This window comes from Orbicella franksi, chromosome 12, assembly GCF_964199315.1.
Source record: "Orbicella franksi chromosome 12, jaOrbFran1.1, whole genome shotgun sequence".
In the NCBI taxonomy this organism is placed as follows: Eukaryota; Metazoa; Cnidaria; class Anthozoa; order Scleractinia; family Merulinidae; genus Orbicella; species Orbicella franksi.
In genome coordinates, this window is record NC_138156.1 from 5,936,434 (window position 1) to 5,956,229 (window position 19,796).

Genomic DNA, 19,796 nt, shown 5'->3' on the forward strand with positions numbered 1-19,796 from the left:
CAGCTCTCGACGAATGAAGACATCTTACCTTTCAGGAAATTATTTTGCCAATAGTAGACTGAACTTGGCTAAGACCTTGAACAAAACCTTCCTCCTCTAGCCGTAGGTTCTCCGGCACAATCAATCTCTTTCAATCCTGCTTGGCTCAGGATACCTTGCACGAATTTGCCCATATGCCGCTGCTTTTATTGGAAACTGCGACTGAAATACCCTGATTTTGGGTTTTAATGATCATGACTTCGTGGGTGTGGGTGTTACCACAGATGCCAGAAATGAGATAACACAATTGTATTAAAACATAATTGTATTAAATGCAAACGACGCATTTTGTAATAAGAGCTGCAGCATTTTGTAATAAACGTCAGTCTACGCAATTTGTAATAACGTGGTGACGCAAATTGTAATAAGTCTCTTCACACGATAATTTCACCAAGCATACAGATTGGCTGGATCCCCTTCAACACTGGCTTAATATAGTTTGTCAAGTGCTCTTTTTTAGCAGATATTGGGATACACATCACTGATTTTTTTCAATAAATTTTGGCATGAATGGTAAATGATAAATGAAGTTGGTCTCCCGAGAATGACAACATTGTAGGCCGAGATTTATTAAAACTGGAGAATGGTTTTACTTCCTAAATAATAAATAAACTATCAGTAGTTTAGTTTTAAATCATGAATGAAGTCTTGGGTGTGTTTCTACTTTGACGGAAAAGGTTATTTTTTATATCATTGAGTTGATTTATAGTTGGTTTTTTTATTCGATGAGGTTGTAGTGAAATTATGACTTGTGCTAGAAATATCACCTACAGCGTTACATGTCTTATAACTTCCGAGAATTTAGTCTTGATGAATCACTTTGATTGATGTTATATTTTGTTATCAAACTAAATTAAATTAAATGAATGTAAACATTTTTCCAGAGAAGAAAACACATTAAAGTAAATGCATTTTTGAAGAAAGTAAATGTGAAACGGCTGAGACATAAGTAGACAGAAACTAGAACAGTAACCTTCGAGAGACCGATAACCGGAAAAAATTTTGGGTATAAGCCAAGTATGATCATGAGGCCCCCCTGTGAAGGGGGTTGAGGGGGCGGTGGAGTTGTCTGAGTTTCCCTTATCCCGTTAAAATGATTGTCTTTAACCTCATTGGGGATGCCTTATCGCTTTAACTCAAAATTTCAAAACGACACTTTTTCTTCCCGATAACCCGGCATATCTATTCAAAACATCCCTTATCCCATCAATTTTTCCCCTGAATATTATGACTCCCATTAATTTTTTACCTAAATACCCAGTATTCCTAAACCCCGCAAATAAGGCCTCAAGTTTGTAACCTCCATGAAAATGGAATGTAAACCATCCTGTTCTTGTTTTGCCGACACTGGAGAACTTCCGCATCTTCAAGAGCTTCTTCCCTTTCAGCAGGTTGCTGAAGATGGCATCTGTGTCTCCAGGGCCGGGTTGCTCGAAAGTCGATTAACACTAATCCAGGATTAAAAGTTCACCGAAGTAACAATTTTTCTTTTACAATAATGCTTATGTTTTGTGTAGTCTGCGGTTACTCAAGCTCAAAATTGAAGGACAAACAACATAAACAGAAAACCTCACCGAAAATGTACAAAAGTGAAATCAAAATTCTCGCTAATCCTGGGTTAGCTTAATCGGGCTTTGAACAACCTGGCCCTGTGTTTTTCAAATTAGGGGTGGTGAATGGTAAATGCGAGACTTTGCGAGAAGGCAAGGCTAGCGTTTTTCTTTGCGAGCCCGAAGCATCTGCGGACTCGAGACGTTCAGATTCTAAGACGTTCAGACGTTATTTATAAACGCAAACAAACAAACAAATCGCAAAAAAAAGAGACTCCGAGAGAGCTTTGTGAAAAAATCGAGACTGGGAGACGCACGTAACCGCTTATAAAACTAGACTGCGAGACTCGTGAAATTCAAGCAAAATTTTGCGAGACCCATGGTTTTTGAGGGACAATTTGCCACTCCTCAAGTTCGAACTTCTCTGAAACCACCAGTGACGTCACTTACATCCGTTCTCTCAACCTCGTTCCCAGGGTCCTCTCTGTTCTCGAGGTAGAGAGAAGACCCTGGGACCGAGGTTGCCGTTATCTGCGATTTGATAGGTTCGTTTGAAGTACATTCCAAGGCACGGTCTTTTTTCCTTTATTTTGCCTGCATTAGCCAGAAAGACATACTCAACTGTAGGTCAGAAGGGAGCTCATAGCCAGTTAACTGCAAGAACGCCTTCAGCTTATCGACGTACACTTGAGTTCCCGAAAATTTTTTTTTTTTCTTAAAGTAAAGAGGGTGGACGGGGGCAAGGGATTTGCAATAAGTTTTGAAGAAAACAGGATCCTTCTAGACTAACTACTCAAAGACTCGCAAAAGTGGTTGTTACGGTTTTAAAGCTATAACTAACGATCATGCTCCTAAAAGCATAAAAAAAGTATTAGAATTTAGAAACACTAAATACGATCTGTGGGGAACCGACATTCTAAAACTGTCTAAGATCAACACCACAACCCACGGACTGAAATCGTGGCGTTACCTGGCGTTACGTGGCGTTAACTGTCTAAGATCAACACCACATGTACAACCCACGGACTGAAATCGTGGCGTTACCTGGCGCCAAAGCTGTGGAATCTGCTACCAGAGTCACACAGAACTATCAGAACTTTTAAGGCCTTCAAACACAGTATAAAGACAATTGACCTTTTGGGCCTTTTAACCTAACTTTTGACTTATTGTTATATTATTGATTGTACATGTGATTATCGTTTTTACTTCTTAGCATAACGTGCAATTATGTTAGATTGTATTTTATGATCCTGACTTAAACTTTTCAAGATTTTATAAAATTTTGAAAGTTTTTATTCATATGACGGTTATAGTATTTACGTTTAAATTTAATTTTAATTCATGTGGAATACCTGTAAATTAGCTGGTGACGGTCATTTCATTATGTAATGTGACACCTGAAGAGCTAAGTGTATGACACAATAAACATGTGTTGTATTGTATTGCATTGCATTGCATCGCATTGTATTGAGTGTACTAAAACGTGCAAGTAGTGCAGTTAAAGTGATTAGTCAGGTTACAAATTCCTGCCACTTTGCATTAATATTCCTGTCATTCCTGCCCGCAGGAAAACTGTTATCTGAGTTGTAAGAGTCGGTATTCTTCCGAGCCTGGTCGTACGGATCATTCTCAATGTAGTTTCAAGAGAAGCTGTCCACCTCTCCTTAAGATTTAATTCCAAACCATGGCAAAGTATACATTTTTAGAAAGTTTAAAGACTAAAGTTTGTGAAAAAAAAAAATTTTTGTGCCCTTAGAACTATTGTAACCTGACACGGGCTGATTAAATCTGCCACTTGCAGGGAAATGCCAGGACTTACTTGAGAAAAGATAACTCATACAAGAACTGATCAAAATGAATAATTTTTACATATTTTAAAAGAAGATAAATAGCAGAGATTTTTGAGAAGTTTAAAACACACGAAATGGTGACCAGTTAAATCTGATACAGAAAATCCAACATACGTTTCAATACATAACTTCGACAAAATGCACTGATGGAAACTTTCTCTGCGAAAAACACAAAACTTGTATTCAGAACTGACAACAAAATGCAAATCCTGAAAATTTCAGCTCAATTGTATTGGGCAAATCCTTCTCAAAATATCTTTTCTCAAAGGTAAAAATAAAAAATCGTTTCGAGAAAACGAGCTTGAACTGACGTTAACAGAAATTCTCAAAATAACACTTTAATACCCCATGCGCAAGACTCAAGTTCCGATAAAAACAAAACTGCGCATTTTTTTTTTTTACAGAAGTTAGGTTAAACCCCGCCTGAAGAGTCATTGCCTGTCACTCGCACTAAAGCTCTCTCCCTCTTCGTTGTTAGGAGACTCTGGTGGTAAAATAGCATCCTCATTGAAATTATGTGGCTCATTACTTTCGCTTGGAACTCTTGCTATGCCTTTCATTGAATTCAAATTTACTGGTTTCAAGAGGGTCTCAATGGGGCGTCCCTTTGACGGTTAAAAATTAGCCGTTTTGACGGTTAAATCTTAGTTCATTTGACGGTTGATGATTAATTTTTCGCAATGACGTTTATAATACGAAGCGTAAATTTGACTGTAATTTTTTATAAACGAATAAAATTTCGCCCATATTTGAATATTCCAGTTTGTCCTATAATTTGGCCAGCTAATCCCACTGAGACCTTATTTCAAGACCATTTCAGTTTCAGATAAGTTCAGAGGCAAAGTGCTCGCCCTGTCCATTGTATTATCTTGTCTTACGGACGGCCCAATCTCGCAAATGAGGTCTCCTGTACATACAGTAGTCCTCAGGTTATACAACAGTCGAATATGGGAAAAATGGTTATGTTCTTATGCCTAAAAAATGTGAAGGAGTACGCGTATGAAGAAAGATAAACCTACCTAGTTTCAGTTGTGTGTTGCCTTGGTTGTCGTGATGCGCTAGGCCGATTTTATGGCAATAGCCTTTTCCACGGCTAACTTTTCTCATTTGCATTACAATATAATGTAGCATGTATGTGAGACAATTTCGGGCTATTTTTTCCCTGTTGGTTTACATCGTAAAGCTAATGAGTTATAGTAACGGTGAAAAAGGCTAACAAGGAGGTTTTTTCGCTTTACTGATTTGTCCACTATATAAATGTGAAGCTAACAATCACCTAAATTACCATAAATCAACTAAGAAACCTCAGAAGAACCAAGGAGACACAGTAACTTGATCGTTATTTATACTCCGTATTTTTTAACCTTACGAATGTAACCCTTCTTCCTATACAAATCCTTATATTTCCACTGTTCATAATCCGAGAACCAATGTGTGTACAAGGACGCCCATTTGCGAGCTTGGTCAACCCGTGTTTCAGTTTGCTCATTTCTCCTGTCGCTCCCGCCTGGTGTTGGCAGTTACATGCACCGCTGTATGTAAATATCGTTGACCGAAAATAGTTATTTCTGACTGTTCCGCGATGCTACCATGTCAGAAATACCATACCATTGTCATTTTCCACGTATTAAAACGATTCAAATAATTTTGCGCATCTAACGTAAAAGACCTTGATTTTATTCCGCGACGAAACCAGATTATTTTTGTTCCGTAAAGACCCTTAAAACTGTGGTTGTTGAGGAAGATTGGATGAAGAGGCTGTTGCAGGTGTTACATTTTGTTAGTGGTGACCCCCCTTACCCTTGTGATCGTTTTATGACTTGCAGTTGGTGTGCCGATCGACGGCTTTGTACCCGTTATACGGGATCTTGTTCAGGTTGTGGGCGTTATGCAAGATACGATCACTGTGGTTTTTGTGGCCATTTAAGGAAATGCGTCACGAATTTTAGCCACAGTTAGACGGAAGAAAATGGCCACCAAATTGCGGGAAGTATAAAAATAACCACTCAAAACAGTGAAGGAACATTTCAATAACACAACAAATGCAAAAGAAGGTACGGATGGACAGAAACTGAAGAAGATAAAACGGATGGCGAAATTTGAAAAACTGTAAGGCTGAGCTTTTTTTAAAGTTAATCTCGATTGTTTGTCACCTTTAGTTATTACGCCTGGGAGATGCGTATAATGAAGCTATGGTTTTGACATTTAGATTCATAGAAGTAATTTCCTCCCTAAAATAAAGTTTCACAGCGAGTATAACACAGCCCTTTCAGGGCGCTATATGTTCGAGTTTTTGTTGGCGTTGTGGTGGTTGTGGTACGATAATGAACATTGTGGGTTATGTTGGTACAGACGCAGTTAATAAACGATTTGAGTAAAATATAGATTGGGGCAATAACCCTTCTGTTCACTACTTAAGGAGGGAAGGGTCGGTTAGCTTTCTTGAGGGAGGGGCGGGTGGAGGGTTGAAATCATAACCGTACAACTTGTCCCTACAAAAAGCCAATATGGCCGCAGCAACTATGGATCTTCCCGGGAGAAGATGAAAATTTAGACTAATTACTGGTTATTAATTTACTGAAAGTAAGGGTAGCCCGTAGTTACCAAGATACTTTCATTGTGAACAAATTTTCAGACTACATTTCTCGTTTCTCTTACAGCAGACAGTGACCGCGGAATTTCCGCTCTGCGCGTAAACCAAGGTTCTGTTGAGTCCTTTTCAGTGCTGTGCCTATTTATGCGCTTTCGCATTTTTCACTTTTTCAGTTTAAATCCAAGAACTATACCCTCTGGGGTAGCCTTCGTAGACGCTCTTTGGGTTCGTCACGCAATCTTGCCCGCGTTGAAGGCTAACTCTTGGACCGACTGTGTTTTTGCTGTGTAATATTTGTCTGCAGGCCCATTTTATAAACCTTCACCTATATAGTACCCCTTCAAAAGGTTCTATCACAGAATATTTCGCCCAGAGTAATAAATGCAGATTACTGAAAAAAAAACTTATAAGAAACCGCGCCTTTAGTAACGGATGTTATTGATTTTGACCAGAAATATAACCCTGTTAAGACCCATTGAATTTTACTTAAAATTTTCTGTTAATCATGAACATAAGATATTTGTTTCGAATTTGGGCTTTTGAAATTTTTGACACATGATTAATTTACAGAACTGCAATAATTATTTGTAGTTCCCGCCCAAACGTATTCTTGAAACACAATTCACAGTTGTAGGAGTATCATCCACGCTTTGTACTTTAATGCTTAAAGCAATTCATCGGCATCACAAGTTGTTGGCTAAACGTGACGTTGTAAACCATGGAAAGCCTGACTGAAGAAAGCACTGGCGCAGTTCAGTTTAGGAATATGGACTTTCTTTCTGCCAGCGGGTTGCCCCCTTAAACTCTGATTGGAGTTTTTGAACAAATACATCATGTCGTCAGCTGAAATCATAAGGCCGACTTGAAAACTTCACTGAACAAAAAAAATGTTTGCATGAAAGCTACTGAAAGAACATACACGCTTTGTAATTGAACTACAGGAGATGCATGACTCTATAGCACTTGTTACAGTTGTGATCAACATGGAAACGAGACAAGATCCACATGCCTCGTTTGCATGTCAGGATCAACTATAACTGTACAAGGAAGAGCGCCTTTGCTCTTTTTAGATTGTAAAGTTTTTGTCTTTGAGCACAACTGATCGTTGGCCAAGCCGCCTTACTCCCCTTATTTGACAAAATGTCACAATGAAAAAGAGAGAGATTAGACAAAACAGCGCTGGCTAAACGGACAACAAGGGTTTTGTCACGACGAAAATTAAATCAAGGAAACCACACAGGAACATAGACACCAAACTAAATTACTAGGAAGGGGTCGGTAGAGCAAACAAAGTAGTTTACTCGATAATCTTTGTCACCACCCCTGTCCCCACAGTCCGACTGCCTTCCCTGAGGGTAAACCTGAGGCCTTGTTCGAGTGCAATGTCAAACATGAGGCTGATGGTAAAGGTGGCGTCTTCACCAGGCATGATAAATTCTTTCCCCTCGGGGAGGGTGATAGTCGCAGCCACATCTCCCGTTCTGATATACATCTGAGGCTGGTAGTTGGACACAAACGGCTTATGTCTTCCTCCTTCTTCCATCTTCAAGATGTAGACCTGCGCGGAACGGCGGAAAAGAAATTGTTTTACGGAACTACAATATACATGTAGTAACAGTATTTTCCAATAGAAACTCGTAGTGCTACGAATGTAAATATGTCTAAGGCTAGAGCTAAGAGGTTTTTCATGGAGTTATACGCACTATAACTCCAGTTTTATATAGTTTTACCTTTCATACTTTTGGTATTACTTAGATACAAGAGACCATGATCATTTTCTCTTGTTAGATAATATAATATGTACCTCTAAACAATTCGTTGACCTGTCTTTATACGGGGTCCTGAACTCTTTAACAACTTATCCCTTGGCCTTATTTTAGGAATTTTTTTTACCATAATTATTTTGTGTTTACATGTAATTATTTTAGCGACAAGAATTGTAATAAACATAAACAATATGCTTTGAGCATTTCTAACAAAAGGCGTTAATTATCAGCATCTTACTACGTCTGTGTATGTCGGCTTATGATTATGTTTATGCACTAGTGGTAACCAGCCTTAACAGGTGAGACAAAGCAGACAGAATTCTGTCTGTTGCTTCACACCTACGAAAAAAACAGCGGAAAGCTGTCTATGTTTAAAACAGGTTAGGTGAGACAGCAAGCTAAAACAAAATATTTCTGGGTTATTGATCAAGCTTTTTCAGTCAAGTTTGCTGGATACTGGCCAAATTATTTGTTTGCGTGTTTACAAGGACGGAGGCATATCAGTTAGTCAGTTTCTGGAAATACAAAGAGTCTCTTTATGTTTGTTATCACCAGAGAAAAACGAAGGGAAAAAAATGTAGATTGAAAACTCCCTTCACGTAAACATAATCTGCATACATCTCTCGTTTCAGATCTACGACGACATGTTCCGTCCCTCTTTCAGCGGAACGGAAAATCAATCGCCTCCTTTGAACCTTCCCTTCGCTTTCTGCCGAAAAACTACAAGTACGCATTGTCTCAAAAGACAATCGATTGGAAACGGCGTACATGTGAGACGAGAAAGTATCGTGATCACTAACTACTAAAATAATAGTAATGACTGCTCAAGTTCCAAAGACTAAGCCACTAGACTGAGTGCTGTCTGTTTTCTCTCGAAATCAGGAGTGGGAGAACGCGGCAAGATTCTTAAGACGAGAAAGGATTAGGACGATACAAGACTGCGGCACCGTGTTTCCTTTAATTGCCCCAAGGCCCCCTCGCTCATAACGCCTCGTTGCGTTCGCATTCGCGAGAATAAACTCTCGCTTACCTGAGCCTCAAACTTGGTGTGTGATTTGACAGTCCCAGGAGCACACAACACCATTCCACGTTTGACCTCCTCACGCTTCAGTCCTCTGACCAAGGCTCCCAAGTTATCGCCAGCTTCGCCTCTATCAAGAAGCTTGTGAAACATCTCAATACCTGACACAAACGAGAGATTGAATTACTTTTTATTGCAATCACATTCAAACTATTAAGTGGCGCATTGCGTTTTGGTCGTGCACGCTTGCAGTTCCGTTGAAGACATGGTAAGTTATGACATCCTCGCAGGATAACTGGTGGGGACCCGAAAGGATGAGCTTACGTAAGTATACAACTTAAGTCTACATGCGCAAAGGTCTGGACAACTCTATGTACTCACACACTGCAACTAAACAGTCCATTTTTTCGTGAAATCCTGTGCGGCCTCTGAAAAGCTTTGTAATGCGAAGCAAGGTATAAAGAGATTACGGACTCGCGAAGCACGTGATCTTGACTCGCGAATATCAGCGTCTCACGCCTGGCTTCTCGCTCTCGCTCGCTTTCAGCTTGTTCAACAACTATTCAGTGTGATGTACAGGTACCCCAGCGTAAACTGGGTTCTAGAAGTCAAAGTCACTGCCTTTAAGACTAGCAACCTCGTATTACCTGTCACAATCGTCTTTGCCTTCGAGCCGTGACCCACAACCTCCACTTCATCACCCGTCTTGATCGTGCCCCTTTCGACTCTCCCCGTTACAACAGTGCCACGTCCTGGAATGGAGAAATTATCCTCAATGGGAAGAAGAAACGGTTTGTCGAGGTCCCTTGCAGGAGTTGGAATGTGCTCATCCACAGCTTCCAGGAGTTTGATAATGGAGTCTCTGCCCAACTCTGGGTTCCTGTCTTCCAAGGCGCACAGTGCAGATCCTGTTATGATGGGTGTGTTTTCTCCATCGTAACCATACTCGTAGAGAAGTTCTCGCATCTCCAGTTCTACCTATTTGGGTGAAAAAAGCTTGAAAGTTACGGTCAATCCGTGATGTTATGCAAGTACTCATTCCTCTTACTGATGGACGCCATCTAACGCCACGTCATTGCACCTGACAAAATACAGCGAGATTCGAACAGCGCCAAAACAGCGAGAATCTAAATGCACCAATCACAGCTGCTGAAAATTGGGGACCCCTGCTTCAAAGCATTTGAGGTCCTAGCACCATTTTCATGCAGGTCCACGGGCTTATGAAATCTTAACCAACCATTGGATTCGTGTAACAGTGCTTTTTGGCTCACATTAAGAACTACAATGCACTTGTATTACAATTGTTTGATTTAAAAAAAAGCATAGTAAGATTAATAATAATTACACAATTCTTTTTTCGTTTTTCTTTGACCTTATATCGTTTGTATATATTATTCAATTTGAGTGGAACAGAATTCTTTGAATTGCAAAGATGCCATAGTCTGACCTCTATCCATGCTACCAAAATTTTCTACAAGTGGACAACACTGTATACTGTGCGTGTTAAAGAATTGCAAGTCAACTGGATCTCAACTATAATATGCGGTCATATTTGGAGTTGACATGCAAGACAATTCAGCTGTTTTGCAGGACACTGCATTGTGTCGCACAATATTTCAAGGCCTTACATGCAAAAACAACCATAATAAATACAGTTAAATGGAATTTAACATAGTTAACGACTAGGAGCTAGTCTGGTCAGTAGCGTTTTTGTAGGCGGTTGTTAGTGTCTTGGCCATCTGTTAGCGTTTGGTGCGTTCTGTATCGTTTGATATACATGTAGTTCAATGAAATTTTACATGGTTTATGACCAGGAGCCAGTCTGGTCAGTAGCGTTTTTTGTAGGCGTTTGTTACGCGTTTGGTGCGTTCTGTAGCGTTTGTAGCAGTCACATGGCTGTGGGAGCCCTGGGGCTGACATTGCCCAGCGGTATTCTTGGTCAGTACGTGCGTCGTCGTCCCATGTGCTTGCAGTGTGTTCGTTGCTCTGTTAGCGTGGCGTTGTGGGTTGAATTATAGTAGTTTAGCGGTTCTCGGCGTTTCCTCCCTATCCCACCCCCTCTTTTCAGCAGTTTTTTTTCTTCTGTTTTCAAGCCATCTGGCTTGAGTGTGACGGGTGCCTGTAGGGGGCCTGGCGCGGGGGGTTCGTGGCTTGGTTGTGGGTTGGGCAGGCCAGTCGGGTGTTCTAGCGCCTTGGGGATGTGACTGTGGTCGCAGTACCCGGGCTTCATAGGTACCTCCCCTCCACTAGCGACTTGGGCGTTAATTGACTGTAGCTTACCAGTTCTAGGACTTCTTGGTCATCTACGATATCCGCTTTGTTGAGGAACACAACAAGATGCTTGACACCAACCTGATGTATACACAGCAGTTAGCTTCAAAAACAGCTAACAGAGGAGAGTTAAAATGCATATGTAACAGCACTTTGCTATAAAATCTAACAGCTGAGCGAGTCTTAACTCCACAATTCTTTGTTCAAGTCCACTAAGGCTACAGGAGAGCTAGTTTTGAATCTTTAATACAATTGGGTTGGGTATGATAAATTACACTGTATGCCCTACTTTACACAGTCTCATCCTTAAAGTCCATGCTTTTGTGGCCAGCACTGACTGAATGCCCAATGCTCTGGACAAAATCCAAAACTAGAACTAGAAAATGCTGGCTCCAGTTTGATTTTGTGCAATGATGAACTCAAATTCAATAATGGTTACTGAACATCCACAGAAAGAGAATCCGCTTTAACTTAAGCTGGTTGACCTTTTGATTTTTTCCAGACGTCTCAATTTCTTGACGCTGACCAAAAGGTTTGCAGTCTCTTAGAACAACATTGTACTTTAAAATGCTCTTCTCCTTTCATTAAGGTTACCATATACCTTTAGAGCAACTTTAGAGGTGTCTCGCGTTTGAGCAGTGTCGCGCATCCGATTCAAACTGAAGATACCTAAACCCCATCATGGCCCATATCAAATTAAAGCTTAGAGAGCTGGTTATGACACTATATCCCTTGGACGTGAGACACCTCTAGGGTAAACAGTAACCTTACTTTTACATTAATACACAGCTCAGGGTGCGTATTACTTGCCTCACATGGGTAGCTTTTTTTACTCAAGCACTACAGATTTGTATTACAGACTAGTATTACATACTAGAAATACTGAGCTCGTGCACACACACACACAAACCTGATTGGCCAACAAGAGATGTTCTCTGGTTTGTGGCATCTGTCCATCAGTTGCCGCAACTACAAGAATGGCACCATCCATCTGAGCAGCTCCTGTGATCATGTTCTAAAATAAAAAAAAGTTACTAACTTCTGAATTCTGGGAGTGGTAACACACTAAACATACCATTCTGAGACTACCTAGACAATTTCATGTAATATATCAAACACGAAAGACTGTTTGACCACAATTCTAAACACCAAGAAGAGAGTTGAAAATAAGAGGGGTAGCAGAGTATTTTTGACGAACTTCGAGGTGTTTGAAATTGTGATCAAACACTGTCTTGAGTGTTTGATATATTTTTTCAATCGAAACTAAAATGAAGGGCGTTCTGTGTTTCTGTTGAGTTTTTCTACAGTTTTGAGGTGTTATTGTGCCTTGTCAGTTAAATCTGTGACAAGTCCTTGAGTTCTAAAATTGCCTAAAATTGCATGACCTAGCCCCTTCAATATGGACACCAAAGGCCCAGAGCTGAGAGTCTGTACTGTGGAGGCGTCTGTACCGTAGATCTATAGATTATACAAACTTAGATTTTCAGGATCCCAGTGGACTGTCCGTTATATAACTGTAAGAGTGCTCACATTATAAATGTGTCTGTAAGGAGGTGTTAGACTGTAGATAGAAAATTGATTTACCTTGATGTAATCAGCATGACCTGGGCAATCAACATGACCATAGTGTCTATTGGCTGTTTGATATTCAACATGTGCTGTGTTGATTGTTATTCCACGAGCCTTCTCCTCTGGAGCATTGTCAATATCAGTGTACGACTTGTAGTTTGCAGCTCCTTCTTCCGCCAAAACTAGGAAATTAAAACATTTAGTGAGAGGAGCCAGTCAAGATACCTGAATAAAGATCTGTGGGCTTCTGTTTTGATAGACTGAAAGGAATATATTTTTAAAAAAGGACAATGCTTTTCAGTTTTAAATATATGTTTTGACAGTAATGTCTGTTATTGTCAGTTACTACTGGAGTGAATTAAAATGTGCTAGTTATACAAGTTTTGTACAATAGGTGTTACTTAGAATAACTTACATAACGAATAAAATATGTAGAATTTAAAATAAAAGAACAACAGGCAAAAGTGGAAAAAACATGCGGAAAAATTGGTATGAAAGAGACATATGAACAACTGGTTTTTCATCAAGATTTGTACATATAGTGCTTCACAAGTTCACTGTTGCTTGTCAACTGCAGACATTTTCCACGCTTGGGAAGGGAAATAATTTTTTTTTTACCTTTGGTGATTGCTGCTGTGAGAGATGTCTTGCCATGATCTACGTGACCCACAGTGCCAATGTTGACATGAGGTTTGCTCCTGGAAAAGGTGGCCTTCTTAGCAGGGGTGGCATAGTTTCTTACTTGCAACACTAAGGAAAGCAAAAAATAATAATAAAAATGTTTTTTTGTTTTTTTAATAGGGGTAACAGCAGTTATTTATGATGTAGTTCACAATTAATAAGATACACCTTTGAAAGACTACCTGTTACCGTGTATTTGAATCATGCGAAAGTCAAGAACACTTAAATGGCATTTCTGTGGAAAGGTAACTATTTGTTTTTACTCCAAAACTTTGTAATTTCTAACTCTCAGGTGGGGGCTGTTGTCTATCAGACATAAAAGTGAAATTACTTGGACAATAAATTTTGATGCCCAGGACATCATTTGATGATACTTTTTATCAGTGTGTGGTGTTTCCTCACAATTTCATCACATGCAAGTTTTTGGTCAATATAAATAAGATCAGAATTTGTTGTACAGTGTAACCTCTACTAACAGACTCTCCAGTAGACAGACACCTTGTGTAAGCAAACACATACATACTCAGTCACACTACATTTTTTAACTTCTGATACACTGTAAGTCGGCACCTCTCTTAAAGGGACTATTATCTAATGGAAATTTTGCCACCTTTCTGGTCTAAATTGTGCTAAAATTATGACTGACTTTGCCCATCCCCAAAACACTCTCAGAATACCAAGATGAAGATACTAAAGTGAGTGAATTGCTGATGAGAGAGCAAATGGTAATTAATCTAGTTTTTATTAATTTTCCCATGACACGATGTGAGCTCTGCCAGACTTTTTCAATTTGGCATCACAACATTGTGCATGTGCAACCCTTTAAAAAACTCCTTTTATCTTAAGTGCACTTATATTATGCACTATCAATTCCAAATGACTTAGTAATATGAAATTCTTACCAGCACTTTTCCTTCCAGTTTGTAAAAACAGCAAATTCTGAAAAAGAGAACACAAAAAATTCAAAATGTCTCTATTCACTGAAAGATGATAAACGCCAAGCTTGGTAAATAAATATCAAAAATAGGAATGTTCACCATTTTGTCAGCATAGGACAAAGAAAAATTCTGAGTCCCAAACGGGATTTGAATAACATTTGGGACTTAGATTATTTCTTTGTTTTATGTTTGCCACCTTAAATAAAGGGAGCTCGTAGACCTTTCCTGCATTGGAACAAACAATGGCAAAAAGGTCAGGGTGAAGAAAAATTACATGTAAGGAATGGATTGACACGTCCACTCCAACCTTATTCTGGTGTTATTGTTTGACCACGCTCAGGACGTAACATGTCGATTATTTCAATAGTCAATAAAAATCGATCATTGTCGATCGTTGTCGATACTAATCAATCGACAAATATCGGAAATCGATAAAAGTCGATCACACAATTTATTGTGATTATTGACTTTGTTCGATTATGATTGATTTTGATTGATTTTGATCAATTTCAATCGACAAGTATCGGAAATACAAAAAACGATGAATGGCGTAGGCATACGTAGGTTGCGGACTGGTACAACAGTCACAGGTGCAAGGAGAAGTAAGGGGCATACAAACCTGGCGAATTTAGCCAACCTAGCGGAGAGGGAGGAGAGTCGTAGCAGCTTGTATTTGTCAAATGTTGAACTGTGTAAAAACACTGATGAAATAAAATGTCAATTTACTTTACTTTACCTCTTAATTACTTTCCTGGCCTCGATTTTTTCCCACATCTAGTCTAAACTTTGGCCCTTTCTGTCCCCCCGAAAAAAACACGACTTTGAGTTCACAGGATCTCTCATCTCCCCCGCTTAGAGAGACCCTGGGAACTAGGTTGGTTCGAGTTATGTTATAGGTTGCGATTTAGTTCAGCTGAAACTGTTAATCGATCATTTCTCAAGGTAATTTAAACATTCTATTCTGTAATGAATAACAGACCACTTGGTTGTTCAGGTTTCTATTTAAGTTTATTGCCATACAGATTTACTTTAGAGCTGTTTACACTCAGCATAAAAAAAGTCAATGGAGCTATTATTGGTTTGGTTACTTGAATTTCGTAGCTGATTGAAACATTTGTCTGCATTTTTGTCAATAAAATCGATAATCAGTTGAAAATCTTGTGATTATCAACTTTTATCAACAAATTTAACTTGTTGATTAACAATTACTGACAAATATCGAGTACTATCAACTTATTAACTACGTTTTCGATGATCGACTTTGATCGACATGTTACGTCCTGACACGCTGCATGGTGTGGTATGCAGGACTGGTCTATTCAACAGTCTAAACATGAAACAAGCCATTAAGGACAGTGCAACTCCCAGACACTTAGAACTTTCAGAAGGCTAACCGACTCGTTCCCAGTGCAGTCAGGGCGTGGGAGAGGTGCTGTCCGTTGTGGTCGTTATTATTTGCATGAAAATATTAAAACTGGTCAGAAGTGCTTGAGAGTTTTTCCTGAACGATCGTGCTAGTAAGATTGGTTTTATATGTGAAAAATTGGTGCAAACATTTTGCTTCATATTGCAAAGAAAGTCACAAAAGCCAACATACATGTTCGTGTATTACGTAAACACGTCTTATTTACTTGGAAATCTCCACCATTTTACTTAAATTCAACTTACATTATAACCGGAGTTAAGGCAGATGGATCTGGCTCCTCTTATCGCTTCCTTGAGAGCTGAAAAATTCAAGAAACGGCAATGAACGAAGCAATCCGATTTGGGAACTTTTACAAACGAAATCGATAATACTGAATCGTAGCAGTCTGTCTTTTAAACTGTAACTTGCACGATTAACGCATAAAAACACAAAATACACCTCACCTTTCTGACATCTAAGTCCTCTTAATGATACTGAAAACATATTTACGAGTCCAAGAGGTCGGAGTGGCTTTTATGTTGATAAAATATCACTTCTTTTCGTTCGAAGCTAACTTTTCGGCATGTCACGTTGTGGTGAATTCGAGCCCGCGAGAAATATGGCCTGCATCGAACAACTACCGATGAATACGTGGTGTAAGAAAACTACTCTCCAGTCCCTTTTCTAACAAAGGGCAACCATTTGCTTTCGTCCTTCCATCACCAATTTCTGGTCCGTCTACATTTCACAAGGTTTGCAGTTTGATACCTAGTGGTAATTTGGATTAACGTGGCACACTTCATCGTCAACTGTCAGAAATTAAACTTTCAAGATCCTTTCTCCAAGGAATCGCTTTCCCCTTCCCCGTCCCCGCTTCTCACGGACAAACCAAGAAACCACATCCATCACAACGGATGAATTCTGTACTTTTATTGAATAAATCAAACGTTATATCGAATAATTTCAGGGCAAAATATATGTACAAAGAATATGAATTAAAGCAACATGAACTCAATTAGGACAAGTAAACTCCCTTGATAGATAGAGTCATAGCAAAGTGGGCATCCATTACGGACGCCTCCAGAGAGCAGACAGAGGCTCCAATTCAAGAGCGTGTTTATTCTTACGGCGCAAGTCTTTCAAAAACCAGGGATAGCCCCTCTTTAATCTTAATCAGTGAAGTATGACTCTAAATAATGCACCCTCCGACTAAGATATAAAGGGACTACTCGAAGTCAATAAATAAAATCAGCATAGTTCCAAGGACATGCAAGAAGGAGAATTAACCAGTCATCGGACTTTTGAACTGACACCTTCCATGATGTAGGCAAAAACAAGAACAGTAACAAGACAACAAAATACACTTTTTCTTCGTTGCCATGGTATTAAATGTCACGTAACTATCACGGGTTGCTTTCGTGACCCATCGACCAGCGTAATACCTTAAAGATTTCAAGACATGCAAGAATTTATGAATTGTCTATTGTCCCCGTAAAAATACTCGATCATAATACAGTCAACCGTTCATTAATCGTATTCGTTCATTCATTTGCATAAAGAAACTTGAGAGGGTGTTTATATTTTGTAGTGCTTTTTCTCTCTACCAAAGGGGCGCTAAAGGATGGAAGATCAACTCGGGGAACTGTCTGTGTGTAGAATCAGGAAAATAAAAGTTCACTCCTGCACAATTCACTTGATCTTTCTTTCCAATGCACTGCGGCAAATCCAACTCGGCGGGTGAGAACATGGTGATAAAATATTTTGCACTCTTTCTGACGAGAATAGGCTCAGTGAAATACACATCAAAGCCAGGTAAACCTTCGGTTCCTCCAAACTCCACTGTATAGCTACCTTGCACGCAACTCACACAGCTGCGATTGCTGTCTAGCAGTTTCGTTATGACTGCATAGTTGTCGTTGAGCTTCTGGCCGCTCAAAATGATCCGCACTCCGCTAATACACACCGGTTGATCAGCTATGAAGCAAACGCTGTTGGTGCTTTCGTATGGAACAAATAGGCGAGGTGGTTCATTTACGGACAAGCGGCGACAGCGAAGAGGCTTGATCCCTTGCCGCGCCGGATGACGAGCCTTATTTAGCCGAAGGGGAGAATGATCGTGATCTAACTGCGCGAGAACGAAATCAGAAGCGGAGAGCCCTTGTGTAAATTGGGAATCTTCGAATGTAAGAATCCCAGATGCCAAACTGTGATTGAGCAAATCACTGTCTTTTATAAGCGAGAAACGAATGTGAGCCATTACTCCCCCAAGAAACTTTCTGATATTCTTAGCGATCGGTTCCAGCGAGTGCGCTTTACATTGTGCTCCAGCCCAGGAAATGACTGCACGGTATAATTCGCGCTCGTCAATGTCTAAGGTCTCTCGCTTCACTAGAGCTTCCAAGATCTTTCCAGACGTGGAAAGAAAGCTTTTGGAACGAAGGCATTGCCGGGTCTGGAGATCAACGATGTTCCAACATCTCTCTTGCAGTTGGTCGGTGTCACCGAACAACTCACATTGTTTCAAAATGTCCAAAGCGTTATTGGCGTCGATTTCGTTGCTCAAGAACTCGGCACATTCGTCCAGCAAGCCAGGTATCATGTACTTTTCAGCCAAATACATTACACGGAGAACGCATTCAGCCGTTAAATGGGTTTCGTCCGAATACAAGAAGCGAAAAAGTTCCAACAGACTGTTGGAGTCTGCATCCACAAGCTCAACAGAGTCACTTTTCTCTGACAAATCTCCGTAGAACATTTTGTAGAACACAGGGCTTCCAATGGCCAGCACGTACTTGTGAGCTGGGATTGACATCTTTCTCTCCGTTTCGCTCTCTCTTACGATGAAATTTATATCGCTCATAAGCGAATTATTGTACATTCGTTTGTTGCGTTCCCTCAGACTGAGCGACAGAGTTTTGAAATCAGACGGTAAATCGTGCATATTGGACGGTAGAAAATTTCCTTTGACAGTGTCCGCTAAATGAAGAAATGCTTTACTACCGTTTTCCACGTTAATGCCAAAAGATTTCCTTCTCCAGTTCTTGAGACGGTTAACAATCTTTATAGAAACAGCTAGAACTCTCTTTTGTCTTTGTTATGGAGGTGTCCATTTCGTCACGCACGAACATGCCACCCAACATGTCATCATCCAAACACTGATTTAATTAAAGATTTCCGGTCTCAAATACGTGGCGAAAAAAACCTTTTGATTTTAATAACCTTTCCGAGTTTCGTTTCCCTCGTTGTGTCTTTTTTTAAAGGTTGAAATCTTTAGCAAACGTGGTGTTTACTCGTAAAAAAATTTACTTGTCACGGTACAAGTGAGCCAATAAAACACTCGTAATCAATTACTGATGCTTGCGTGTTCCGCGGATTATCTGGCTCTTTATATGACCTAATCACAACAGACCTTCTAGCTTGGTCTTGAAAAAAGGCGCTTCATTTTAAAGGTATAAAAAGTTAAACGACTTCTTTACGGAAATATGATGCAAGTGTTGGCTTTGTGAATTGAAAGCCATTTGCTTTGATATGTTTATGTAATTTGTGACGTCACATTCGCTAACAAAGAATTTTGTGTACATTTTGCAACCTGCACTGTGCAATACAATTGGAAAAGAAAAATCAACTTGACTTGGAAATTTGTCTATGATCGAGACTCGCGAAGGTTTTAGGCCGTTCGAAATTGCCTGAAAAATTATCAAATGCAACAAATCTTTAAAATTTGATGGATCATTGCTACACGCACGGAAGCCCTTTACAAGTGTGACTTCATTTGTTGAAACGAACTGTCGATTTGGTCACGACATAAATAGAGGACTGGGTTCAATTTCCGCCGCTCCACCCCGGAACTTGCTCCTTTCTAAAACAGCAGCTCAATAAAAAGAAAACGTACTCTGTCCAGATTCTGATCCCTGAAACTTCAGCACGAAACAGAGAAAGTGTCTATAGCTAGTGACGAGACGTCAGGGGTGCGATACGATTCAAGAACGGGACGTGTACAATTCACTGGGTTCACATCGAACATAAACCTCAAAAGTGATACTTTGTTAATACAAAAGCATTCCAAAGGGTCCAGATTGTATATGATTTGGACGGACATTGTCAGCAAAAAAT

The 19,796-nt window shown here is 39.8% G+C and overlaps 3 protein-coding genes across 4 annotated transcripts in view; all 3 read right to left on the reverse strand.

The window, feature by feature from the left end:
• The window catches only part of LOC145462716 (uncharacterized), a 36,397-nt gene extending 31,913 nt beyond the window's left edge, over positions 1–4,484 (reverse strand). Inside the window, exon 1 of one of the 2 annotated variants that reach the window (XM_081446307.1) lies at positions 4,459–4,484. The gene's annotated coding sequence lies outside the window, so the exon portion shown is untranslated. Of the gene's footprint in view, positions 1–28; positions 256–4,458 lie in introns of those variants that run through there. The other variant, XM_081446300.1, reaches the window with a different exon arrangement.
• Positions 4,485–4,563: 79 nt separating this feature from the next.
• On the reverse strand, positions 4,564–16,286 carry LOC145462710 (elongation factor Tu-like). Its single transcript, XM_081446294.1, has 10 exons — positions 16,148–16,286; positions 15,947–16,002; positions 14,243–14,279; positions 13,278–13,409; positions 12,675–12,841; positions 12,001–12,105; positions 11,100–11,171; positions 9,467–9,797; positions 8,829–8,980; positions 4,564–7,590 (listed from the first exon to the last, which is right to left on the reverse strand). Exons 1-10 carry the CDS (start codon positions 16,185–16,187, stop codon positions 7,330–7,332), a joined length of 1,353 nt encoding a protein of 450 aa, XP_081302420.1. The 5' UTR covers positions 16,188–16,286; the 3' UTR covers positions 4,564–7,329.
• Positions 16,287–16,592: 306 nt separating this feature from the next.
• LOC145462711 (BTB/POZ domain-containing protein 6-B-like) lies at positions 16,593–18,898 on the reverse strand. The gene has a single exon (XM_081446295.1). The coding sequence runs from the start codon at positions 18,622–18,624 to the stop codon at positions 17,284–17,286; it is 1,341 nt and encodes a 446-aa protein (XP_081302421.1). The 5' UTR covers positions 18,625–18,898; the 3' UTR covers positions 16,593–17,283.
• Between the last annotated feature and the right edge of the window lie 898 nt (positions 18,899–19,796).

Coding starts and splice junctions, on each gene's coding strand:
- LOC145462710 (XM_081446294.1), bottom strand. CDS start 16,187: ATGTTTTCAGTATCATTAAGAGGACTTAGATGTCAGAAAG. Junction 8,981..9,466: donor GGCAAAGACGATTGTGACAG/GTAATACGAGGT, acceptor CGTTTGTGTCAG/GTATTGAGATGTTTCACAAG. Junction 7,591..8,828: donor ACACCAAGTTTGAGGCTCAG/GTAAGCGAGAGT, acceptor CGTTCCGCGCAG/GTCTACATCTTGAAGATGGA.
- LOC145462711 (XM_081446295.1), bottom strand. CDS start 18,624: ATGCACGATTTACCGTCTGATTTCAAAACTCTGTCGCTCAGTCTGAGG.